At 42.3% G+C, this 27,803-nt stretch overlaps 2 protein-coding genes across 3 annotated transcripts in view; one reads left to right on the top strand and one right to left on the bottom strand.

The window, feature by feature from the left end:
- The first annotated feature begins 23 nt into the window (after nt 1–23).
- slc52a3-2a (solute carrier family 52 member 3-2a) lies at nt 24–2,081 on the top strand. Its single transcript, XM_070921849.1, has 3 exons — nt 24–1,036; nt 1,600–1,723; nt 1,872–2,081. Exons 1-3 carry the CDS (start codon nt 24–26, stop codon nt 2,079–2,081), a joined length of 1,347 nt encoding a protein of 448 aa, XP_070777950.1.
- A 5,748-nt stretch (nt 2,082–7,829) lies between these two features.
- Nucleotides 7,830–27,803, bottom strand: part of nfatc1 (nuclear factor of activated T cells 1) — a 35,523-nt gene continuing 15,549 nt past the window's right edge. The window contains exons 7-10 of one of the 2 annotated variants that reach the window (XM_070921579.1): nt 22,564–22,619; nt 19,472–19,604; nt 16,526–17,143; nt 7,830–7,885 (exon numbers count right to left, since the gene is read on the bottom strand). In XM_070921579.1, coding sequence (XP_070777680.1) covers nt 7,830–7,885; nt 16,526–17,143; nt 19,472–19,604; nt 22,564–22,619 — 863 coding nt within the window. Of the gene's footprint in view, nt 7,886–11,159; nt 11,261–16,525; nt 17,144–19,471; nt 19,605–22,563; nt 22,620–27,803 lie in introns of those variants that run through there. The other variant, XM_070921578.1, reaches the window with a different exon arrangement.

The following is a 27,803-nucleotide window of genomic DNA, read 5'->3' as shown; positions in this document are numbered from 1 at the left end:
TTCTAGAGCAACACACCTCCATCATGTCGCTTCTCACCCACCTGTTGGCGTGTCTGTTCGGGATGGGCTCCTGGGTCTCCATCAATGGCCTGTGGGTGGAGCTGCCCCTCATTGTCCCCCAGATCCCAGAGGGCTGGTACCTGCCCTCTTACCTCTCCGTCCTCATCCAGATGGCCAACGTCGGGCCTCTCTTCGTCACTTTGATGCATCGCTTCCGGCCCGGCGCCCTGAACGAGACGGCCGTCATATACGTCATCATCGGCCTGGGCACTGTGGCGACCTTCCTGCTGGGTTTCTTCTGGAAGGAGACTGTCGTTGTGGCCGGTGTTCCTCGAAGTGTGGCCCTCCTCGTCTTAACTTTCTTCCTCTCTGCTGTCGACTGCACTTCCTCCGTCACCTTCCTGCCCTTCATGATGCGCCTCAAGCCTCAGTATCTGACCACCTACTACATCGGGGAGGGCGTGAGCGGCCTGCTGCCTGCTGTAGTGGCTTTGATCCAGGGTGTCGGGGTGGTCCACTGCATAAACAGCACACAGTCACTAAACCGCACCCTGAACGCCTCCTACAGTGCCTTGACCTTTGACCTCCAGGCCCAGTATCAGCCAGCCATCTTCTCAGCTGAGGTGTTTTTCTTCTTCCTCAGTGCCATGATGCTGGTGTGCCTGGCGGCGTTCCTGCTGCTGAACTACCACCCATCTGTGGCCCGGGAGCATACGAACGGTCGATACACCAACGGGGTGAAAGAGGAATCTCACAAAAACAGGAAGTGGGCCGAGGAGAAGCCCATGATGGATCCATACAGACCAGCAAACCAGAAGTGCAGAAGCGGCTTTGGCACCGGCTCCTACAGCTGGATGCAGGTGTTTTATATCTTTGCGATCCTGGCCTGGGCGAACGCTCTGACCAACGTGGTGCTCCCCTCTGTGCAGTCCTACTCATGCCTGCCGTACGGGAACAACGCCTATCACTTATCAGCCACCATGGCTGCTGTGTCAAACCCTCTCGCCTGCTTCATCGCCATGTTCTTCCCTATAAGGTCGGTGTGTAGTGATAATTCCCTATTTTTATAATCAATTAATCTGCCTTATTTTCTCAATTAGTCCAGTTTCCAAGAGCCCAAAGTGACATATTTAAATTGCTTGTTTGTGCAACCAACAGTCTAAAACCCAAAGACATTCAGTTTACATTCATAAGGCAGCAAATCCTTATAATTAACAAGCTGGAACTGGGAAATGTTTGGCAATGTTGCTGAAGAAATAACTCAAAACGATTAATAGATTATAAAAAATATTTGCCAATTAATCAGATGATCTACTGATCGTTTCAGCCCTTTCTTTTTATACATCTTTACAGACACTGATTTTAAAATTGTGGAGTGGGACAAAGACATTTTTAAGACTATGAACTTTAACTTTTAATCAAGTCTTCAGCTCCACACTGTGTCATATTTGTATTGTGATATATATATTGTAACACCTCTTGTTTGTGTGTGCAATGCATTTATTGTTTTGATCTTTAAATGCAAGCGTTAATAGACGCTGGCGGCCAAATGAAACCCTGAAATAGACGATATTTGAAAAGGAATGTGTCCTCTCACAGATCTCTGCTGCTGATGGGAGCGCTCACAGTGATAGGCAGTGGAGTAGGAGCTTTTATAATGAGCATGGCAGTGCTGAGTCCATGTCCACTGCTGGTTCATGAAACGTCAGGTGGTGTCATCATTGTGAGTACACAGTCAGGCTTCATTTAGGCTTCAATAATCTCCATTATCTTCCTGTTCACTTGTGTAAAAATGAATGAACGTTACTGAAACACGACATGCAGGCATCCAAAATGGAAATAGTTCAAACTCACCTGCCTCTGCTCCTCAGGTGTTGGCCTGGATCCTCTTTGTTCTCGCTCTGTCCTACGTGAAGGTGATCATCGGGGTGATCCTGCGCGACGAGGGCCACAGCGCCCTCGTGTGGTGTGGAGCTGTAGTGCAACTGGGCTCTCTGCTGGGAGCTGTGACCATGTTTCCAGTGGTCAGCGTGTACAGCTACTTCTCATCAGGGGATCCATGCAACACAAAATGCCCCTGAATGAAGAAGCCACGCAGAAGAGACTGGAGGCAGCAAAGGCTCGACAGGTTTCACATCTTTGTTATGCAGATATTCAACGCAGGAAGCCTATTAATTGTTATTTTTTTCATATGAGGATTCATTTACTTTGCAACATCTGAAATCTGAACCTGTCATTTGAGAGCTCACCACAAAGATATAGGTGCATAACTGCAACAGGTGAGCCAGTTATAATGTAGCCTTACTTGCTTCAGACGGAGTGAAAACTTTGCAGAAGCTGAAGTAGTGAATTTCTGTTGATGATACAGTTTGGACTCAATGTTGGGTCCTATAAATCTCCCCCGACAGGCGTGTGGCTCTACTATACAGCCAACGGGGCAATTATTAGGGATAAAATAACTAATTACTACTCTTTGCCTTTATGTTACAGCTTTTTTTTTTAGATCTTCAACCAGGAACAAAAGTCTATTGAACTGACAAATAAGCAGAGTGAGTTCAATAAAAAAGAAAATGAAGTGAAGTTACTCCAAAAATATAGAAACATATTTGCTGTTTCGAGCTTGACTTCAGTAAAGCTGAAACTACGGTCATTTGTGAGTGCTAGCCTCTTTATATGTCTCAGGTTCAACCTGTTTATTCTTTATTAACCATATATATATTATATGTACCCTTCTGTTTATATGTGACTGGTCTGAACGTTCAGTGTATTGAAAGTTACAATATCTAGTTTAGTTTGTAGAAAAATGTATTTACATAACTTGTGTTGAAATGAATGATTTGTAATATAATAATTCTTCAAACACATTATCGTTATTTTTATTTACATGTGCTTCAATCATATTGTTTATTGTATGATGTGACATTACACTATAAAGATTCAAACCCAACATTACTAAAGGAACATTTTTACCTGTTTACATGTCTTCACATGCTGACCTGACTGGACAATCAGGCGACAGACGATCCTGAACATACATGGATTTTTCAGAATGTAACATGGGACACTTTCTTTCTATGAATAAATAAATAAAGTTAGTGAGTAAAATTAGAAAATAAACACATAAAAACATTTTTTTGGGGATTACACAGCAAACACACGCATATCTTTAGTTCACCCTCACAGGTGTCTTCTGAAACTGACTAATTATATACATTACTTTATATACTACTATGCAACGTACCAATAAAATAAATAACAATAAAACATTCAGTACAGTGCAAAAGAAACACTCTATCAACACAAATCTAATTTACATAATATTTTCATGTGATGCGATCATTATGGTGCATCATCATATTTTCCACAGTCTATGATTCATTCTATGATTTCCATTTTGGCATCAGAGGCAGAAACCTGCAAAACTGATGAATAATGAAGAGGCTATGGCTCCTGATATTAAGGCTTAACGCAATCAATGAGATTATTTCTCCATCAAAGAGTTATTATTATAGTTAAATCTTCATCCTGCATTTCTTCCAGTAACTAAAGTTTGCTCCAAAGTCTAGATTACAGGATTTCTATCAGACGCTTGTTGTTTCTTAGCTATGAATATGTAAGAATGTGCTTGTGTTTTCTAATTCTACAGGTTTGCATGCAGGTAAACTCAGAGTTCAGTATTGTCAGATTTGTTGTTCATGTCAGGAGAAGAGGATTCAAAGAAAACCACCTGGCTTTAAGCTTTAAGCAGGTAAACAACTTCCCTTGGGTGGAGAGGTAAAACAGTGGATGCACAACACTCGCAACAGACAACATGAATATACATGCGGGTGTAACTACACACTCCTGTGTAGTGCCATCTATAAATGTAAAGTTTTGCAATAAGGTAACTGGAGTGTAACAAAACACGGCGATGGTTGAAGTGGCACACACAGTTTTAAAGGCTCTCTTCTTGACAGGATGCAGCTTGTCTTTCCCAGGACCGGACTTCTTCAGTGTCCTCAAAATACTGACGCTGCACCGCACCACCATTGCAGTCATGACCATCATCACAGATAACGGAATAATTCTTAACACTTCCTCTCTGAGAGGGGAGAGAGTATCCTCAGCCAAGACACTCATCAAAGCAGTGGGCACGGAAACGAGCCACACCGTGACAGCGCTAACCTCCCTGCACCTGTGTGTCTTCAGCAGAGGATAAGACGTGGGGTGAATCACAGCAACGTATCTCTCCATGCAGATAAAAGACAAACTCATCGGCCCTCCGATTGATGAGTACACGAACATAAACTTGAGGATTTCTGTCTGGGTGTCTGGCAGCAAAAACAGGATAAATAAATGCAAGATGGACATCAAGTACTGTAAGTTGTGGAAGAGAGCTAAATTAAAATTCAGGATGTCTATAGTCTTCATGGACGTGAAGGTGATCCACAGCAGTTTGGCGACCACTGGTTGTCCCACGAGGAGAGTAATGATGTCGATCAGTGAGAGACACACTACGTAGCCCACTCCGAACTGACAGAAGTCGCCTTCGCTGGAGTTGGATGTGACATTCTTCATTTTACCAAACTGGTGTTCAGAGCTGGAAGAAGCAAACCATCAGAGAGAAGCTGCTGATGGAGGTTTAGACATTTCTGTTCTCTTTGTTTTGTCTGTTTATGTAAAAGCAAAGGAAGCTGCAGATTTCACATCAATATAGAGACTCCTTCATTCTATAAAACGTTTGACCTGATTTTGTTTTGTTTTATTAGCACGTTCTATACATAAATTAATGAAAACACACCAATGCAACGTAAACTCAATGTTTTTCCAGTACAAATAAAGTCCCCGAAGAAAAAATCGAAGTGCTAGTATCTTGAAACTAGATCACTGCACACTTGATTCTCAAAAAATATTTTATAAACAATTAGTTTTGAGTTGAAAAAAGTCAAAATAATATCACTTAACTACAGACAAAGAAACGTGAAAATAGAAATGTCATGCAGTGTAATCACGTTTTCTTATTTTAAGTTAAGGTTAATATATATATATATATATAAGGATGTAATAGCACTTAATTTAAGGTTAGATATTGCAACATCACAGTAAATGAAATATCATTTCATATTAAACCGTCCTCATGACTTCTGTCTTGTTCTATTAATTATAGCTGTCAATGAAACCTGTAATCATGTAATCTATAACACTTACCTGCCGTGTTCAGCTGCTGTTTGATGTTACCAAACGAATGACCAACAGAAAACTCTACTGAGTAAAAATGACACCTGATTTTCCTAATTGAAGACAGGTGCAAGCCAGCTGAGCAAAACCAACAACCTGTCAATCATAACACGTCCTCATTTTCATAACAGCAGAGTTTCCGTGTCAGAGGAGTTCAGGCTGGGACAAAACAACAACAACAACAACAACAACAAAACCACATACGAATAACCTATGGACTGTTTGTCAGCGCTGAGATTCACGTGTAAAGTCCAGCAGACACCCTGCAGACCACCGGGTGTCAGTGTGCACCGTAACACCACTGACATCCAGACATGAAGAGTAACGTTACATAACAACGACAGGCTGTCAGGACTGTTTTTAATGTAGGATTTAACTCTGACTGGTGGTTTTGATTGATCAAGACGGAGACGTGTGACAGAGTTTTGCTGAGCTGTGATCAGACGCTGGTGTACTGCAGATCTACAGTGAGACAGTGCTGCGTCTGTATTGGTGACGGTTGTGGGTTTTAATGGGTGTGAGATTGATTTCTGCTTTAAAGCTACAGTGTGTGTGTGTGTGTGTGTGTGTGTGTGTGTGTGTGTTTGGTCTTGACTTCCTGTGTTCAAAGTTGAAACCTAGCTGCTCTTAGAGATTTCTGCCTCTCTTTACTGACTGTAGCTACTTTTCTCTAACGTTAGTATTAACTGTAACGACAGCTTTGAATTCTGAAGAGTGGACTGAAAAAAAATTGTTTTTGAGTGTAAATAATAGTTTCCAATCAACTTGAGGTTTAAACTGCAACGACTCCCGATGGGATGAAGACCTAAAACTGCTTCGGTAAACACTTTAAATGGACGTTTGCAAAGTTAAACAGATCAGTTATAGTGTGTTTTCACCGTTGCTGTCGTCCATATTAATCTAATCTAAAGGCATGACACGCACAGCATATACTGACAGATTTCATGCGAGACACAGATCATTCAGATGAAAGAGATGAAGGCTTGTTTATTGACAAATACACAAAATAGATCACAAAGCAGATTTATGAGTTGTAGACTAACAATAACCTCTGCGGTAAACATTTCAGTATGGCTTCTTTCATGCCCTTCAGTTACAAGGATTAAGACTCATAAATACATATAAAACTGGGAACAAGTGTGTGAGCCCGTTCAGTTTTGCTATAAGAGCACGAACAAATTAGTAGATAAACCACAGTATGTTGGTAAACATGTAAAAGAAGCTGCATGATAAACATGAATAAACAGAGCACATGCTAAGAGAATAAATATGAAAATACAAAAACAAACAGTAAAGAATGTATATATTTGTATTGCTGTTTCACCGTTGTGAAGTATTCTTTGGATTAGAGGCCTTCTCAGATACAACGGTGAATGTTTACATTCTTCGAGAGACTAATGCGACCTGCATGTTGCATAGGAATAATAAAAGTCAAGCTTTGTCAAAACTGAGATGATTTCTCCTTCAATAAAAGTCAAACCATTGTACTCCAAAGTTCATGTTATTTTCAAGTTGCTGTCTATATTATTTATTTTATTTAGAAAAATGACAAAATGACTCTGATTCTGTGAGTACACAGAGTTTTTTGTACTGCAAGAGTGCATAAAGACGTAAGGACAACACGAGGTTTGGGTAACTTATCATCTGGAAAGTTGTGTCGTTGTTGTGACTTCAAGTGACAGTAACTTGTTGTCTTAACGGAATAACTACAAGTATCACCACAGGCATAGTGGTTAAGTGCTTTTTCTTGGTTGTGAATACAGAGAATGTATTCAATTTTGCATGTCCATGCAGACACGCTAACCAAATATGATTCAAAGTGAGACGATGCAACTCCTGACAGACAAACTGTTTCTTTTACAAATTAAAAGTTGAACTCTGACCAGTTTTGTTGCTTCAGCCTTGCGTGGTCTGGTACGACCAGTAGCTGTTAATGTCAAGCTAATGTCAGCAAACTTTAAACTTTTACAAACTTCGGGACAATCCCCTATTTGTGCTACCGTTACTGTCTTTCAGCATTCAGCGTTATCCCAAAATTGCCATTTGTAGCGGCAGCAGCCACTATTCGGCTAAAGTTACATTACCTCCCTTTAAAGAAAATGTTGACGGTGAACACGTGAAGCCACTTTTTTATGTTTCCAGTCAAAAAGGCACTTCTCTTTTAAATCGTCTCTCTGTAAAGCCAGATATGCAAACTGAAGCACTACAGATACTGTATATACAAATTACATAACTCATAGGCACTGGATCATTTACAAACTGCAGCACAGAAAGACATATAAAACACATTTTTGGTCCACTAAAAGCATAATTTGTCGTGGGGGTCGGGTGGCAGGTTTGTTTGCTACATACTCAATTTACACGTCTTAAAAAAAAGTCAGTCATGTGACGTATTCCTTGGATAATTTCTGTGTGAAGGCATGAAATATGAAAAACAAGGCACACGTTGGACCCTGGTCATCTGCACAATACATTTACATTTGTTCTCCTTGCGTTTCCTTTAGCTGCTTCCTGCATGCTGTAGTCCAAGTATGAAACGCATAATGTCAAATTTTGTTTGGTGTTTCCCTTTATTTTTGTTTCCTGCGTCAGTTGTGGTGGTGACGGGGAAACTACGCGTGGCTGTGGACGGAGATGCTCGACAGGTCGTTCCTGATGATCTCATTGACTGCAAAGGAAAAGAGAGGAAGGATGGTTAATATATACATCTGAGTGTGTGACTGTACATTATAATGCTGCATGTAATATCTTTAAATGCCCTCAAAGCCTAATTTCTCAATTAGCTTCCTGCCAGGGACAGGATCTGACATGGACACAACATTTTCTGCTGGTTTGAAGTGGGCGGGACTCCGTTGGAAAAAGGCGATGTCACATATTTTCTGGCACCAATCAGAATTTAGAAACATTTGAGTGAAAATCTGATGACTTGTCAGGACACCATCAATTGAACAACTTATCCATTTTTGACAGTTAAACTAAAAACTAAACTAAATAAATAATAGCGGATGTTTTTACCCCCTTAACTAAACTGATTGTTGCTTATTTGGTCATGAATATTTAATGTTTACTTAAATTCTAAAAAACAGTTTTCAGGGGCTTTAAATTAATAGCTTAAACTTGCATGAATTGATTGTTTTTGGCAGAGCAGCGAGCTATAAACACGACACCGACAAAAGCCAACAAAGTTGATTTCGCTAAAATGTTAGCAGACAGTTGCTAATTTACACATCTAGCAGACCCGGAGCAACATTAGCATTTGTTTGTGTTTCTGACACGAAAAGTCAAAACATTCACTCTCCTTTTAGTTCTGTTTTGTCTTGAATAAACAAAACATCAGGCTCTTTAGCTGCTAAATGCTCCATTATGTTCGCTAACTGTGTTAACCATTCGTTGCTGGGCAGGTAGCATACAAGAGGCTAAAACACTCCATAGAGTCGAGTGACACCTTTCACATTACACATAGTGCCTTTTTCCATTGTTAATACAAAAATATTTATTAGTGCAGCTCAAAGGTGCTATTTCCAGCCACTGCGAATAAAACTCTCTGAGCTCGGTAGCAACCTGTTATTTCCTCTGAGTCAACATAATAGAATCACTCTGTATCTGAGATCCCCAGACCTTTTTTTATCAAGAGAGATGATGCAACCTCCTGCTGTCTCTAAAGGATCCAGGTGCACTTGTTTATCTGTTTTTATCAGCTGTGTTCTTTGGCTGACGGAGGGAGGGGTGGGGGGGTGATCCAAGAGCAACTGAGCAGGCTGACTGAAGCTAAACCAGGAAAATATATAGATATCAATGTACTGATAACAGAGAAAAGGACAAATCACTAAAGGGGGATTGAGACGGTTCATTTTTCATCAGCTTTTACCTTTCTTATCTGTGAGCTCGTTTATTACTTTGAAGAGACAGTTCCTCCCTCTCTAATCAGCTTCTCGCATTTTTAATCAGCCTCCGGGTTCAGGTTCAGGCCTCTTTCTCAGCTCTCACAGGGATGAGAAATGTGCATGGGGAAGGGGGACACCCCTGGAGCCGGCCCCACGAGAAACCGAGCCAGCAGGCCGAGGGAGGAATTCCCTCTGACTGACTGGACACCGGACAAGCAGCCTGGAAACCTGAGATTCCCCCTCCACACAATGGACTTGCTTTTTTGTTGTTAATGTTTATTTTTATCGCAGGCAGCAGAGCTCCTTCCCTCTGTGACCCAGCACTGGCACAGCCGCTTCCTATCTTGAAAAAAGATGACGTGCCTCACATGTACAAACACAAAAAGATCTTGAGCTGTTTTGGAAGTGTGCAGGAGGCTGCCATGGTAAAAACAAAACAACATATAAATGTGTCATAAAAACAAAATAACTGGCGAGGAACAAAACTGAAAGTGTGGATGAAAAACAAGAAATCACCTAAATTCTGAATGAAGCTGTTTACAATTACAGAGCGACATGTTACACTCGTCTAGACATGAAGTTAATGTGTTTGGCTCCCTGATTGGCTGCTATTAATAGAGGAACAGTACGATCTCTTGAGAGGTTTGATAACTACAGTACAACAGCGATCTCGCAGGAGAGTGTCACAGAAACACACGGACACACTGAACCTATTACGCGACTATGAGATTCACAGCAATATGTCAGAACAGCAGTGACATTTATATTCAGGTGCTCTGAGTCACTTCCGCTTGATTTAGTAGAGGATAAACTTGTCATCCAAACTTTAATTTTTAAAGGGCCACTCCACCAATTTTACACATAAAGGTCAGTTTACTCGTCCTGAGGAGTACTACTGAGGAGAGCTTTCTAAACCGGGGGTAAGGGCTTTGAAAGACGAGTTTACCGGACAGACATGGTCATATGAAATGATGCTGTTGGTTGCATTATGGGAAATGTGGAGCTCGACACGTACTAGGGACTAAAAGTCAAAACACCTCTGCTTTTGAAAATCTGTCTCTTGTGAGGCCCCAACTTTATGGAGGTACAATACTAAATCACTGGAGTGCCCCCTTTAAAGCACCAACCCACTGGTTTATCCCACTTACATATTTTATATCACATACCAAGTTTCTATACTGCTTTTCCACCATGTAGGAAGCCATTGGCTCCTATTATTTCCAATACATCATTAAAAATCAGCTTGCAGTGAATTTTCTTTTACCTTTGCTTCACCCAATAATGGTGCATTCAAGGACGCTCATAAATCCGACATCTAAGAGTAGGCTGCTCTACTAAACCCTTTTTAAAACAATTCATTAAAATAAACATTTTACTTTTTTTACTTCTTGGTTAAATTTTCCAACAACAAAGATCATGAATACAGCAGTTTTGTTTGTTGACTCTCGGATGTGAGACTGACCCTTAATGCACCACTAAGATGAGTTTTCAAAATGCTCTCTGCTCACGGCTGCTTTATCATGCAACAATAATGGACTTTGATTGTTAAATAAAGTTGATAACGATCTCAAAAAGGTTGTCAGGTCTCTGAAAGTTGAATTTGCTTGTGTGCTGAAACAGAGGCGAGTCTGGAAGGTAGAGAAATCAACCTAAAAACGTCTGCTATTTGTGATTTGTGTTTTATAATGGACTAAAAACATGCAAAGCCACTGGTTTTCACCTTTACTTTAGCTGTGTAACATATCTGTTCCATGTTAATACAGAGTGAAGTGGAGAGAATGAAATCTCCTCCCTAAATGAGGCCTGACTTGATCAAATTAAACGTAAACACCCCAGACTTCAGCCTCAGTTTCATCAGGACCAGCAGTAACTCTGTTATGGTAACAGTGGGATAAGAATGGTGTATTTTTCTGTGTATACGGTAATGCAAGATGCTTTCTAACGTAGCTCATCGTCAGGACAGCATGCTGCCACCAGCCATGTGAATGTGAGAATATGACCAATATTACCAAAAGACATACCAGAAGAAATAAACACTCAAACCTCATCTCCACCCTCCTACAGTGTGTCGTTCCGCTGCCATGTGTGCTCTTCCCGGCCCAGACTGAACTGACTGACCTCCTCTCCTCTATTTGATCTGGCTTTGACCTTCTGCGCATCTGGAGGTGGAAGGATATAATCTTTGAGTTCAAACCTCAAGGGGACGTTATTACAACGACTTCTCAACGCGCACATCGAGCCTGGACGCCGACTGTAAATTTAGCACATCAAGACATTGTCAGACCTCCACATCATGTCATCACCTGTCCGGTAAACGTCAAAATCACGGATGAATTATGGCGTACAGATATTTTTCCTTTGTGCCATATGTGGTGGAATAGCTTTCACATAATAATGAAAAGGTGTAAAGACAGAACTCTGATATAAAACAAAGGCCCGGCAGTAAAACTTTATCTTTTGCCCCACTGAGGCCACAACATTTACTGTTTATGTGCCCGTTGCCATGGCCCACTTTTCATTGTGCCGTCACATTTGATGTGGAGGATCTAATTGAAAAAAAAAGTCAATCTATTGATCTCTAAGTGTGTTTACAACAAAGTCCTAAAAATAGGCCCAGCACCAGCGTGACATCTGTGTCATGTGTTCTCCGGTCACATTGATTTTCTCAAGAGTGATAGAGATGCTTCAAACGAGCTAACACCAGCAAACACTGCGAGTGGCATAATAAACTCTGGGTTCTCTGTTTGTCATTCAGAAAAACTGAACTGAATTTTGAACAAAATAACTTTTTTTATTTATTTATTGTACGTGATCACATGATCTCCGTCAGCGGATGGAGTTGTAAATGTTCAAATGTTTATTATTATTTTCATTAAGGACTTCTTGTCCACGTTGGCTTAAAAGCTGAGGTTCAGAGCTCATTATTGATATGATTGTGGTACGATCAAAAGCTCCGGAAGAGCGACTAAATGGACCTTGCGGTGTGATTGTTTCCAAGGTCAAGAGGGAACTTCAGCTTTTTAGCCAAAAATAGACTAAAAGTTCCTAAAGTGCTCAGAAAATCTGTTAACATCTACATACCTGTGACAACTGGGCAAACTGAGGAAGATCATGTGATATGACTAAAAGCTGCAAAACAGTTATTAAATGGACCTTGTGGTGATATTGTTTTGTCAAAGAGGAAAGGCTACTTGTTTCTTACGAAAGAATACAGGTGAATACGCAGTGTACTGTATGTACATTATTTGGGGTCATGCATGTGATATAGTGACATATAACTAACTAAAAACCCCACAAACATCTTTGATTAACTGGGCTGCATTGCTATTAATTTAACACAAGTCCCTGTGATGTTGGTGAGTTAACTTGTCTCAAGCTTTACAGTTATGCAAGAGCAAGGAAGGGGGTTTGATATGAAGTAATCCAGGAACTGGTTTCCTGTCCCATGGAGGTCCACACCAGCTGGAGCTCACTGATACAGCCCGGCTCTCCAACCAGGAAACCCCCCCCCACAAACGAGGAACTCCCAAACAATTAGCAGGACAGCGCTGTTTGCCTCATTAAAGGCTGAAACGCGTCGACGCGATCCGGCCTGTAATAACATAATAACACAGTACTACAGAGGAACCGATCAGCCGGCGAGATACTCAGCAACCTCTCTGAACGCGGTGAATAAATCAGCTGAGGGACCAGAGCTGAGACAATGAGAGAGAGAGAGGTTGGGGGGACAGAAAACACCACAACCCCCCCCCACCCCCGTTTACTGCCACGTCAAGCCCAGGCCACAAGCCACGAGATGTTCTTGGCCCACATTATGAGGCTCCTACTGGGTTACTGCGAGGCAGTCCCACAGAGCGGTTCTGTAGTTCACCACAGATTCTGCCAATTTTCGTTTTAACCCAGGTATCATTTAAAAAGAAAAGGTCTGGACAATAGCGTTTTGTTGGCTTTAGCATTACAGAATAATAGAGAGAAAATGGACTTCAGACTTCAGCAAAATATCACCACAATGACAATGCTCTTTCTTTGTACTGAGTAACCAGGAAAATACAGCAAAACAATCCTATAATAAAAGACCTTTGTAAAAATGTCGACATACATATATGCCTACAAACTGTATACATACACACTCTCACAGATATATGCCTTGCATACACAATGAATACACTCAGACACATGCACACACACTATCTTATCCTGCATCTATTGTGTCCAGATGTTTGTTGAGTTGTTTTAACCTGAATCTAAAAGTCTGACCAGGGAAGGGGGCTGCAAATTAGCTTCAGCTACACGACCTATGTATATACATTACATCTGTTGCACTGCCTCTCCCTGTGTTTTAATCTGTAATATCTGTAATAAAATTCAACTGGATGGTCATTGTTGAGGCTGTGGTTTCCTTTTATTGTTGTCGTATTGGATTGTATCGTACTGCACAATGTTTCTAATATTCAATATTCGTATATTCAAATCAGGAGGACAAAATATTAGGAACACCTTCAGCTTCAAAACGTATTGAAAAAGTTGAATCAACACCTGAAGCAGCAAAGTAAAAGGAAAGTGAACTGAACTTTTTAAATAAGGTCGTTTTTTAATTGCAGGGCTGTTGCATTGCATTACATCATACTGGTGTGTTTTTTTCTTTTCTGGCCACTCGTTGCATTTAGAAATGCATCAATAACTGTAACTGGCATCAAGTAACACATAGCAGATGTGGATGTTGATGAATACGCGATAAACCAACGACACATTTCCTCCAACGGTGCTCTGCTTAAACGCCATACCATAAATGTGATACGAGTAAAGTCTGTGTGAAAATATTTTGATCATATAAACTATAAAACAAAAAGCTTGTTTTTTGCGTCAAGCTGTCGCTGCAAACAATTTGAAGAAACAAGTGAGTTTTACTGTGTAGAATCAGACAGGGTCTTCAGCCGGGTAATAGTCACAAGTTCACTCTCAAATACTTTTCCTATGATCATCTAAAGTCTCTGGTCATCAATTGTACTGTTCTGACATCTAACAAGGCCACAACACGCCATAAAAAAAGCATTTCGTAATGCTCTTTGGCTCCGATCTGACTTCCAAATGCACGTTTCGCTCATGTTACCTCACCGCTGACAAAAGTCTTCGGCACACTACTGTGCAGTATAACGTATGGCTTTGGCCGCCTCTTCCAGACTCTCTCTGAAGCCAAAGGGAAGCATGCAAACCTCTCCAGTCAGCAAGTTTTATGGCAGCGTGGCCGGCCTCCATCTCCCTCAGCCTCAGCAGCGGGTGGAGTTCAAACTGTGCACCCTGCAGCCTATAGCTCCGGCTCGGGGGCCCAGACGACACTGTTCAGACTTTCCATGAGCAGACATGTTCGTAACCTCTCAGGGGACGGGGTGAAAAAATGTGCAACAGAGGGGGCTGAACAAACGGGGAAAAGATATCAGCTCTGATTACAGACAAAAGGGCAACAACAAAGATCGAAAACACCTGACTGAGTCGCTTTCATTTAAAAGTGAAGCGGCTTCAAGCCTTTAAATTATTCACTTATATCATTTGTGTTAAATTGTTCTGGAATTAAATTAAATTGCACTGCATTAAATAAATAAATGCCAATGATTAATCTTAACCTCTGGCAATAATGTACAGATCATTATATTCTAAATTACAGCCCGCAAACACACACACACACACGGTCCTATTTTCATTGAATACTTGTAATGACAGTCAGTGTCTCAGCTCCCTAAAAGTCTAACATGTTAGAGTTGAAGTTTTAATGAGCATGGCCGACATGAAATTACAGTAACGCCACACCTGAGCAGGACCATAAAGCAAAAAGTCGTATCAAACTCTGCCAAAGGTTTTAATGAAGTGAGAAGCCACGTTAGGTTTGGAATGCTTTGTAAAATATCCTTTGCCAATGAAAACAAGTGTAAATGGGGGCCCAGCTCCTCAGAAATATCTATTATGGTTATGGTGGTGTACTTTAAAACTTATAACTACACCTGGTTTAAACAAAAAAAAAAAATCCCCAAAAGAATGAGCAGTGGTGGCTCCAGTGAGAGCATAATTACAAATCAAATCTTTAGCTCTAGCCAGCCAAATCTCCCCGCAGACAGAGCTAACAAGTGTTAATGTATTTACCCAGACTGTTCAGAGGAAGTGGCACGGGAACAGTCTGAGTCCTGCAGTCTGCAGCCCAACAACAGCGTCTCACTCTCCATCGTCAGGAAGCTCGGCCAGACGATTCAGCAGGGGCTCTGGTGACGGATCAAAGCCCCGCTGCTCTGTCCGCTGATAGCTGCTGGTTAGTATTTCTTAATCTACTGCACTCCTTTTCTCCACAGGACTCGCACACAGCCAGGGACTGTTTCTTCTTGCCCTCGAGGAAGATCATTTATCCAATTTATTTCAAATCACCGCAGCGCAGAACGCACGGCCCCCGAACCTCAGTGGTGAGCGCAGAGGCCAGAGCAGTGAGATCATAAAGTTTCTGCTCTAAAACCCTGCTCTCTCTGAGATAAATAAAAGGGGGCCACAAGAAAAACTGCCATTATTATATCAGCGAGCTTTAGGCAGGCTTGTCTCATTCAGGGTTTAAAGGCGTATATATCAAATACTAGACCACCAGGTTTCTTTGATCTAATTACCTCAGTAGTCAGACCACGAACAAAGCTGACTGAAGCACCACAAAAGTGAGTCAAGAGATGTTAAAAAATCAAAACGCCTTTGACAGCTTTTTTTTTTAATTGGTAAAATGTGTTGTTTGTCTGTCCTGCGTTGAGAAATTGTTTGACATAACATAACATTTTGGGATATATGCTTATTTGATTTCGTGGTGAGAGTTAGAAGAAATAGTCCCCCCATAAACGCATGTGTCGTTTTCACATTTAGATTTCATACAGACAACAAACAAGATATAACATGTTCATTGGTGAGCTTTAGAGGTGCTGGTAGGAGGATTTTCTTACCTTTTGGCAGAGCCAGGCTAGCTGTTTCCCTCTGTTTCCAGTCTTTATGCTAAGCTAAGCTAACCGGCTGCTGGCGGTAGCTTCATACTTACAGTACAGACATGAGAGCGGTATCAATCTTCTCATCTAACTCTCGAACAAGAAAGCAAATAAGAATTTCCCAAAATGTTGAACTATTCCTTTAGATGACAATGGGTGAGGAGATTTGCTCCAAAACAAAAGCTCCAGACTGAATTTTGAAGGCCAAATGTTTCAGCTCCTGGCGAAACGATCGGTGAGTCATATGATATTGATCAAAAATCCTATCAGCACCTGCAGATGTATTATAGTCATTATATGCTGGAGGGCAATAAAAACCTTTTTGTTTAGTTAATTACGGCGGCTGGACGGGTTGCTCACTTTATAATTTCTTCCATGCGCTGGATTAGCCAGATTTTGTATAATAATAAAAACTTCACTCACCATCATCAAGGTACATCTGGTCCAGCTCCTGTGGTTCTTGTTTGATGCTGACGGCCAGCGTCGGGGGGCTACCGTCCTCCTGAATGGAGCCCCGCCCCCTCTCTGGCACCTTGGGGTGCTGCTGAGCTCCTGGGCTGGTGCTGCCGCTGACCGGCTGGGCTGGTGTCATGCAGTGGGCCGGAGAGAAAGGGCTGTCGGTCGGGGTGGAGGGCTGTGAAGTCGGGGAGGAGGAGGAGCTGCTGGGTGGGTAGAGGCTTGGCGGCTGGTAGCGCCCGGGCGTCTCCTGGATGATGGAGACGTGCGGGATTGGGGACTGTTGGCCCGGGTGTTGGACTGCTGGGGCCGTAGAGAGGCACTTGGAGAAAGGCGACGGCGACAAGTCGTGCAGTTTGGGGCTGGTGCTCGGGGAGGGCAGCGAGGACGGCTTGGCTGCCAATCTTTGCTGGCTGACAGAGTATGCCCCGCCCACCCCACACGGCCTGAGGTCAGAGGTCATCATCGGGGTCATGACCTGAGGGGGGAAGTATGGCTTTGGGTGCAAGGACAGACCAGGACCACGCTGGCTGCACACCAGAGGGGCGTCGTAGTCGTCATGCGGCTCCGTCTTTATTGTTGGAACTGAGAGAAGAAGAGGGAGAAGCTAAATGAGTAAACACATATTCTAACCTTCCTGCAAGTGTGAGTGAGTGAGTGGGTTTGTGGCTAGGATACCCGCTGCCAAACAAACACTCTCATCAATGAGACTCTGTGTCTGGGCCTGAGCTCTCCCACCCTGCTGAAAATATTCACGAAAAGTAGAAAAAAAAAAAAAAAGCAGGAAAAAAGGGATGACTCATCAACACGAGAAACATCCAGCTGCTTCTATAATAAAATGCCTATTTTCTTTGGCTGCTGCTCTGGTGCTAATATCCACTAAATGTGCGATATGAAATATGTTGCTGTAACAGCAGCTTCATGCTCAGCAGGGTTCAGCAATTTAAAATAAATTACTGCTCGCTCATTGAGACAAAAGAGAAATAGTTTTAACTGAACGTGAAAGCTGCTCTTTAACACGAGATGTAGCAGAGAAAGACAAAATGGAGGCTTCAGGGTGTTTGAGGATTGTGGTTATCGTACGAGCGAGAACCAACGCTGAGTTCAAATGAGGCAGGACTTGTTCTCGGCCGCCGGCATCTTGGCCACCCGTCCAGATTCCAGTGCAACAACACGCTGGACACCAAGTTTTAAAATGTGGGCCGTCAATCCGCTGCAGCTCCTGACACGACATCAATCTTATATAACAAGCGTTTCAGTCCAGTTACAAGCAAACGACATCACTGCATCACTAAACTGGATCTAGTCCTTCTTTTCTTTGTGGCGAAGCTGTTCAAGACTATAATATGAAGCATGTGCTTGAAATCGAAGTAGTAAATTACTTTATTCTTCCTTCTGCGAGTGTTATTGTTATATTTTATCTTTTTTTTCTTGAAAAAGATATTTTTAATCTTACAGGGTGTACCAGGCTAAATAAGGGGTTAATTAGTCTAAAGAAATGAGTGAAACTAGGACGCGTCACGCCTTACTGAAGCCCCCACTGTCACCAACTGTAAAGGAGGAACTGTGATGAGATGGTTACGGCAACCACAGCACTAAAATAGCACATGCACCCCTATTTTGGGCTCGTTTGGAGGAAGTAAGTCTGCCTGCCTGTGGAGGATAGGCATATGCACAGAAAGGAGCAGAAGAAGTGCAAATGTTTGTCTTGCCACAAAAGGAGAGCCCGCCCCTGGGTTTCCGGAGTGTGAAACTCAGCCGTGTGTGTACTGTATGTCCCAAAATAAATCTGGTGTTTTTGTACGAGCTGCTGTAACACCTGCTGCTGCTGCTGCTGCTGCTGCTGCAAAAGTTACAGTGACGTGATTTTAAAGGGAAAACTGAAATTCATTCGCATGTCATTTTTGACAGACGTACATCATTTGTCCTGCGTTTTCACTCATTTAAAACTTTTCTTGACTTTCTCCTTCTCTTGAGGATCTTATTGTTCACCCGGCTGGCTTGTTGCCTTCACAGACTCTCACCCTTTAGGAGACACTGACCAGACCAGCTGTCCCCCAGCCTCTCCCCTCCCTCACACCCTCTGCATCCCGAGGACAATGCTGCACTTTCACGGCGGGACACTCCGTCGCCCACGTACAGGGCTGGGCCAGTTCACTTGAATCACAAGCTTTGAACCACCCACTGGATTTTCGCTCCAAGCCCGGAGGGCAATTAGCAGCGGTTTTTACATTTCAGTTGGTGGGTCAGTGTTTATATTTAGCTTGGCATTAGGTTCTCTATTCAAATAACATGCGTTTCCCATGCCCCTCTCCCCGCCCTTGTGTGTCCAGTCACTGCAGCGTTCATGCAGCTACAGGTATGGAAAAGAACAGATTTTATAGTTGTTGTTTTTTTTTTTTGTTTTTTTTTACAATGAAGGAATAATAGCGTTGCTTTGTTCCTCCCTTGCAAACCACCAGACAAGGGGGAAAACAAACAGTTTGTTCTCGTCCTCAGATGTAAAACGCTGGCGAAAATGTTTCTAATTAGTCTGGGATATGAAAGGCAAAGAGCAGACTGAGAGTGATGACAGGAAAGTAAAAGAAAGGCAGAATAAGCAAAGATATGCTGAGGGATTTTTCACCAAACGTTTGGTACAGCATCAATTATGATCCACTACAATGATTGGCTGGCAGTATGACACCCCCCCCCCCCCTCTAAGACTATTTCTGACCTGATCTGGATGGTGAATCTGTAAAGTTAAGTATTGAATGACATCATCACAGTGAGCAGCGGTTCAAAATGTTTTGTTTGAATTGTGTAATCTCATCAAAACGTTATCTAAAACACCTCCCTCAGTGCATCTTTAAGAGAAAGGCTGGCCGGACCACGACAGCCGTGTGTCAGTGTGTGTGAGGAGGAGAGCTTTACCGCTGGCAGGGACGTAGGTGAAGTGTTGGTACTGGCTTCTTTTCCTCTTGCCGTTGCAGACGTAGAAGTTCACATGGACCGGAGTGGAGAGTCTTTGGTTCCGATACGGAGGGATTTCAACGAGTATTGAATTCTGAAATTAAGAAATGAATTCATATAGTTTGTATAAACAAAGATATTATGCCTAGATTACTGTATTATGCTTTCTTATTTGTTTCTACGACATATTTTTTTTATGTTTATTGAGTGTTTTTTTTGTGTCTGTTCTGTCTCTTGTGCTGCCGCAACACTTAATTTCCCCCTCGGGATCAATAAAGTGTTATTTTTATCTTATCTTGAATATAAAAAAGGATACACACATTATGTATTTATTGTTTTTTTTTGTTGTTGTTTTTGTTTTCACTTTAGTTGACTGCTTGTGGTGACCTCTTCGAGCTCTGAAGTATTAGTACCTATTATTCGTATTTTGTATTGTTTCTGTCTTTGTGGGGACGGTTAGGAGGGACAGTGAGGGTCAGTAAAGAGGATGTGAGGTCTGGATTGGACTCTCTGCTTTCCTTTAAACCCACGGCCTGGGGTCGCGTGTGTTTTTCTGGACGGTGGATAAAATCTAAAAATGTGGTTTTAATCCCAAACAAGAGAGCCACAGAGAGACCGTGAAGTAAGGTCATAGAGATCTACGGTTGTTCGCGCAGTGAATTGTCCAGATAGTTTATTTCCCCAGCAGAGCTTCCTGCTGTCTGAGGAGAAGGCTAAGGCCAGGAGAGACCACGTTCCTGAGTTCAGTTGTGTGTGTTTCTGTGCATGTGTGTGTGTGAATAAACATGTCTGAGTGTGTTGGAGGTGCTGCTCAGTAGCCAGGGAGGAAGTCATCTGTCTACAAAACTGTGCTTCGGAGGACGGCTGGCCCTGACATGTACAGGTGAGAGCTGACACGCGTTACATTAAATCACTACAGTCGTAAAGTCAAGCGAAGCCAGATGAGGCTTTTCGACATCTCTTATTCACCACCGTCCAGCTGTCCTTCAGAGAGTTAGCTGGCGCTCCACCATTTGCACTGCGCAGCCTGTAATTGTGTCCTGGTTGAACGGGAATATTTGCTGCTGTCCAACATGTCAGTTTACACATATTCATTTTGAATCCAAAATCACGCACGAAATCACTCACTTACTTATGAAGGTTTTTGTATGCACGTGTTGTTTTGTGAAATTATCTCAACCCACTGAGGACCGAGAGGACCTTCAATTTGTGTATGAAAATCACCAAAAACTCGACTGAGATGTTTTTACCTGACAAAAGTAATTTCTCTCATGTGGAGGGGAGGAGGAAAAATCTGACAAATTGAGTGTGACGGAGCATTTTTGGACACCTCAAGTGAGCGCGTCATGACCATTCATCTAAGTTTATGTGAGTAATCTGATGCATCTAATTGTAAATAATTCTTAAACTCAAAACTAAATCATCCCCTCTTCCTCCCGCATCTACCTCCCTCTTGGGGGAGGTCAGTCTGTGCAGGTGACGGAGGCAGTGAGGTATTCTGAATTTGTGGTTTGGTCGGCGTTGTGGTGCAACAGCAAGAGAGGTTAAACCTGGCCAAGGCAGCGTCAGTGTTTAAAATGGGTCCAATCCAGCAGACTGGGCTGGGAGGGGAGGGAGGGGAGGGAGGGGAGGGGAGGGAGGCCTTTTGTCTATTCAAGCAGACAGATGTGTCCCAGCAGTCGCTGTGTGTGTGTGTGTGTGTGTGTGTGTGTGTGAGAGCGAGAGAGAGGGAAAGTGTATATGTTTTGCAATGGGAAGACACTGGGAGCAGGTGCAGCGCCTCACATATAGACACCCTCTAATCCCCTCGTCTATCTCCCAGACTCCCACCACTACATCTCCCTCTCGCTCTCTCTGTCACAGGCCAAGAGACAGACACACTGCCAAGCCCAAACTCCCACAGGTTGAAGGTTGAACTTTTGAAAACCTTTTCCACACGTTTCAAACACAACACTGCTGTTTCCCCCCGAGGTCCCGACGAAAATCTAGTCATATTCCAGTTACACTTCTGTGTGTGTGTGTGTCGTTGACTGTGCTTGTGTAGACCACTGTGTCTTCATCCCATGTTCATATTAACTTTGTGTTAGCAACACATTGTTTAAAGGAATAGTTTGACAATTCGGGAAATACACTTATTTGCTTTCTTGTTGAGAGTCAGAGAAGATCGATACCACACTCAAGTCTGCACGATAAATATGAAGCTACAGCCAGCAGCCGATTAGCTTAGTACAAAGAGTGCAAACAGGGGAAAACAGCTAGCCAGCCAAAGCTAACAAAACCCACCTAATCCTCATAAAACTGTTTGTATGTTTCAGTTTTTTGTTCAGATTAAACAAACAAGATATAGCATGTTAATTAGTGAACTTCAGAGCCGCTGGTAGGAGGATTGTGTTACCTTCAGACGGAGCCAGGCTATCCGTTTCCCCCTGTTTCCAGTCTTTATGCTAAGCTAAGCTAACAACAGGCAGCGGTAGCTTCATATTTACTGTACAGACACAAGAGTGGTGTCACTGCTCGCATCTGACTCTTGGCAAGAAAGGGTATTTCCCAAAATGTCAAACTATTCCTTTAAAGTAATGTTAAACAAACAAAAAAGTATTATAGCTGTGGCTTGTACCTGTAACCCATGTAACTGGAATTTTGTTTGTGGTGCTCACAACATAAAACAATGACACTTAAAGATGTTACTTCCTTCTTAATTCAGATAGTCCACAGAATTCACTGTGAATATTTTCTTTTTTTGTAGGAACTATTTCTTCTGTAGGAAGTAGTTCCAGTCATCCTGCATTGTATTGAGGTGAAAAAATCGGAGCAAATAAATCTAGATATAGATCTAGAATCTAGATTTGTGATTCAGGAATCAGCAGGCAGGATGGAGCTCCTCTCACTCGCAGCTCACTTGATTTAGACATCATTTTTTTGGTTTAATTGATTGAAGATGTTTTGCCACTCAGTTCAGTCAAATGATCGAGAACAGCTGCTTTCTCCACAGTGCTTTAATCCTGAAAGGAGACTGGCTTCGTCACAATAACAGTGTCACATGTATCACTTACAGGCTTGGAGACGTCTCTATCAACCTTGGCCTCAGTCTCCCAGAGGTGGTGACCATCTAAAAAGGAAAAAGCAGAGAGGAAAAAAAGAGGGTTTTTTTAAAATGACAAATCGGACAATAACCCACCTACTTGGCTCCCAAACGAAATGAAGAAATGGAATGACGATTGTTATTATTATCTGTTACATCAGCGATGTATAAAACAGCTCCAGAGAGCTGAGGGTATCGCACACGTCATCCTGTCTGACTCGCCACTCATGAGCTCATATCCTCAGTCTAACAAACCTGAGACAGAAAGAGACGACAGAGAGAGACAGACAGAGAGAGAGAGAGAGAGAGAGAGACACAGACAGAGAGAAATCTGATGCAATCCTAAAAAAAAAACCCATCATACCAAAGAGATGAGCGACATCTTTGGTGGACTTCACCGCTGTGTGGAATCCCAACATGCTCGAGCAGCTGGTCGCCTCGTTAATACACAACGACTGGAAAATGGCCGATCGCCTCAACTTTCAAACTCCTTATTTCTTATGTTCTCATAGGAATCTGTCTGCTATCCCCATATAATGATTGTTAAACTGTATTGGTATTTGCTCTTTTTCTGGTAATGTGTCTTTTCTCCTTAAAGTTGCCACAATAAAGAGGTTTTCCCATCAGGCAATAAAAACGAGGCATCACATGAGCTGTCGGAAAACACAGGCCTGCTAAGAAAGCACGTTTGATTTGTCATTCTGCCCAATGAGGTGCGAGTTAAACTATATTTTTACCGATTTATTAGACACAGAAGGAAACCATTGCAGTTTCTTCAGACCGCTGACTCATTAACAAGGCCCTAAAAAGACATTAAATGACTATGAAAATGAGTTTACGTGGAAAGGAAACTGCAGTTTAAAGAAAAAAGGTCAACTGTGGCCAAATTTTCGTGAAGAAAATTAACGGAGATATGCGCCGTGTTGCTCAACAGACTGTCTGAAGTTTGATAAGTGGAGAGTTTGAATTGAGCAGACAGCACGGTGCAGATGGATGAGGTAGGAGGAGGAGGAGTTGAGAGGTGGCAGAGATGGAGGAGGTGCAGCTTGGCACTGACAGCCTCTATTATGTCTGAGGAGACACTGGAAACCTGTTCACCTCTCTCTGCTCTGCTTTGATCTCACTTTCTTTACTTTCTCTCCCTGTCTGGCACAATCCTGGATCAGAGTTTCAGCTGCCGCTCTCCAAGAAGAAGCTCTCATATCATTTGTATCACTTAGATGATACCCCCAAAAGGTAAAAAAACTAATAAACAAACAACCAGCTTTGTAGCCAGAGCTCTGAAATGTGTGCACAAAATCTGCTCTGAAAGTTAAAGAAAATCACAAAAAATAAGAGCAGAGACAACTGAAGGGGGAAAACTGGGCACTGAGCTGCCTTTTGGAGGCATGTTTTCAAACTGCACACAGACTTTTTTTTGAATATACTTAATTTGGTCACTTTTCCAGTGCACCTGCTCAGTATTAGTTTGTGGATTTGGGACACAGTTATGGTCTTCATATCCAACTTCTGTTTTTTTTGTAAGATATTCTGCAGACCGCTGTGAGCCTGATATGCTAGACTGAGTATTTCAAAGAGCAACCGCAGACCGAAGCTTCAAAATATGACATCCCTACCCAGTTATCATTCAAATGCTTCACTGTGCTTCAGTCTTATTTATACACAGGTCATTATTTAGAATAACTTGTGCCATGCCTGAACCAGGTTTCGCTGGTGATGCGTAGTTATGAGCCTGTTATTATAAACGTAATCCTCAGAAAAATGTGGACATTTAGTTTAAACAAATAAAAAGCTAGCTAAAACAAAACTACTGCATTTTCTGTGCACCATAGGAACAATTGTGAGTGGTGCCCAGCAAGGTGCAGACATCTGGCGTGCAAGAAAACCCACCAATCTGTGGTACTATGAATAAAACATAACAATTGCAAACCGTGTTGCAAGGAAGTCAACACGTAAACAAGGAAAAAAGGTTGTCATGTAGGAAGTTGTACAGGATTTCGTCCTCCTCGCTGCCTCGCTTCACTTTGGGAACCTCTCCAGAAGGGAAGCCTCTGCAGCTGATATCGATCCACAGGAGGTAAACATGTTTTTCAGATCTCCCTCTCTGCTTCTCTCTCTCGCTCTCTCGCTCTCTGACTCACCCTCACATCATTTTTCACATCAATGCTCAGATAGAAAAATGTAATTTAGCACTTTGTTTTCTGTGCCCGGCTACCTATTGCCAGGAAAAAAAAATAAGAGCTTTGAAAAGCTGAACGCATGGGATGCCTTTTGTTTGAAAAGAGTGTACTGGATAATTGATAACCACAGAATGTCACTGATAACCACAGAATGTTCCAGAGTAATAGGACAACATCTGCACAACGCCTGCACAAGATCCAATGAAAAACTTCATCAGCAGCTACTCTCCAGTTCCCCTCCTACCAAATTTCAGTGAACACAATATGGTTTCTGACTCCCTGGCCCACTGTGTTGGATACTATCCAACATTAAGTTAAACAACTCAGCCTAAAACCTCTCCCCCAAAACCACCCGGACCATATAAACCCAGTACCCTTCTCCAACTCTCACAACGCCCAAGCTCCTCTCGCCTTGGCCGCGTCCCAGCCTCGCAGAAGCCTTACAATTCACATTTCGTTAGCTATACAAATCATTACTTTCTCAGAACAGACATAACACAGAGCAGTCAATGACACAGCGGCGGTGTGCTGTACAGAGTCATGGCAGCCGAGGGGGATCAAGCAATATACAATACAGTTATTTGTCATGTTGGGTTTATAAAGGGAATCAAACAGCTCCTTGTGCTCCTTAATTGGGGCTGGGTGGAGTGAAACTTTGGTGCCCAGAGTGAAACAGCGGGGTGGCGTGTACCCAAGCCCTCATAACGTACAGTAAATATAAACACATGCTCTACCCAGGCCCATGTGGCATGCTGAAAGAGTTCCCTTGTCCTCTGACTGATGACTGAAACTTCTTCCTTCCTGCCGCCCCGAAAAACACGTGGATTTTGGAAGTTGAATGCAAGCGGCTGCGGTGTGGGAGGGGTGGCGACTGAGCCGAGCTCTGGGCTGATAAATGGCAGCGGTGAAGGAGGAGGAGGAGGAGGAGATACTGACATCCACTCTTCAACAGCGCTACTTGCAGCTACAGCGGCGCCTGTCACTGCACAACGTCATCTGGACCCAGGGCAACGATTTCATCAAGAAATCCATCTCTGGAGTTTCTCAAACGGGCATGCGATTTTTATGAATCATGCACTGTAATTTATGAAAACATAATCCCCGCTGTTTACGTGGCTGTAATTGATTTGTTTATGAAAACAGCCATTGTTCTCAGAAGTGTCAGAGGGAGCCAAACCACTGAACGGCTTCAAGTGAAAGTCATTGTTCTATGAATGCAATGAAACCAAAGCCTGTTGACCAACACTCCCTCCGAACAAAACCACAGCTCAAAGCTAGCAAAGCTAACCAAGCTACCACAGTGTCCACGTTAAAGACAGCCTCACTCTCCTCCGCTGTTACGTTACTGTCATCTCGCTCACGGCTCTCATGAGCTTAAAGGAGGATGGTTATCTGTAATTTTCTGCAGGTAATTCCAGACAACCATCTGGCAGCCTTGCAGCATGATAATCCTCTCACAGTTCAAGTTTCACTCACTCCCCTCACTTGTACAGCTGCTCTGGCCAAGAACATTTAGACCAAATTGTCGGTGTGCTGCAGTCAGACATGGGAAGCTCGTCCAGGTCTCTACCTGTTTGAAGTTCCGACTCATCGGCTCACAAAAAGACGGACGAGTGAGGAAGACGGGTCAACGAAAACACAGCTACCCTGCAGCCCAGCAGTTTGACGGATCAGGGAAGTGGTTATCCACAGTGATACTGACTGCAGCAGACCAGGCAGCTGTCCAGCACAACAGGCCAGATGTGAAAGTGCTCTTTTCACCAGAGGGTTTCTCCTCTGCAAGGATTTCCTTCAGGATCTCTCACTCAAATTAAGCTATCATCAATCATGGAGGGGAAGCACTGAGCAGAAAACCACACTTTTATTAAAAAGTCTGACAGAGAGTAAGAAAGAAACGAAATGAAAGTAACCAATAAGAAAGTATAAAAGGGAGGACACAAAACCCATCCATATACTTTATACAAGGGCCATGTTATAAAACATTGGCCAGAACTGGATTCTGATTGGCTGGAAGCTGTTACCAGGACACAAATCCCCCTACATTTTGAATAGTGCCAATACAAGTAAGTATTTATTTAACCCCTTAAAATCCTGTATCTTCTATGATGGACATCATCCGTTTATTGGTTTAAACCAATGAAAAAACACGCTCTTGTTTTACATTTTGACTTCTGCCAAGCAACTGAGTTGACTCTCAACTAATCAATCACTCATGAGTATAGCCAGGTGACCAATATGGAAGACAGACAAAACAGGCAGAGAAGTAAGACATGTTTTAATATTCTACATGTCAATTAATACATTTTAAACATCAATGTACAAATGTGAATAAATAATGCTTCATATAATTTGAATGCTGGCAAGTGGCGATGGCATACGTGGGGTAATCCACTCCAACATGTGCCATTTTGAAAAGTAATACACAACAGAAAGACTGATGAACTAAGTTTGTGACAGAAAATGATTTAGTTTAGCTCCATTTGTTGGATGATGACCATGAGATACAGTTGAAAGCTGGTAGGTGGACCTTTAAGTTTCAGTCTAATCTAGTTTTGTTTACTTTAATCCAGATGTGTTTTGTTTACTTAAATTTTATTCACTTTTGTTTACTTATATTTAGCTTAGTGTAATCGTATCATAGCCTCTAATAAGCCTACACTATATATATAAATCATATATATATTTTACTATAAGATACTATAGCAATACAAGGTATCATAGCATAGCTGCATTGTCACTGTCCAATGAAAACCATGTATGTCCAAATTTGGTGATTTTGAAATTTTCAGATAAACAGAAAATCCTCCTACTTCTTCAGAACAAATCATTAAAAATCACTTAGATTAGCTGATAAATATATTGTCACAAAGACGAAATCGGGGCTGTTTTTCTTAACTAAAGAAAAGTTGACATTTTGGAGATACATTCTTTTCACAGGATTAATGACTACTGACAGTCACACCACTGCGCTCCTCGTGAGCTGCGTGTTAGTGTTTCATGTGCATTTGTATTTGAATGTTTTGAAGAAAAC

This window comes from Enoplosus armatus, chromosome 16 (assembly GCF_043641665.1).
Source record: "Enoplosus armatus isolate fEnoArm2 chromosome 16, fEnoArm2.hap1, whole genome shotgun sequence".
Taxonomy (NCBI): Eukaryota; Metazoa; Chordata; class Actinopteri; order Centrarchiformes; family Enoplosidae; genus Enoplosus; species Enoplosus armatus.
The sequence above is the reverse complement of the archived record's forward strand: the minus strand, read 5'-3'. Positions and strand labels throughout refer to the sequence as shown.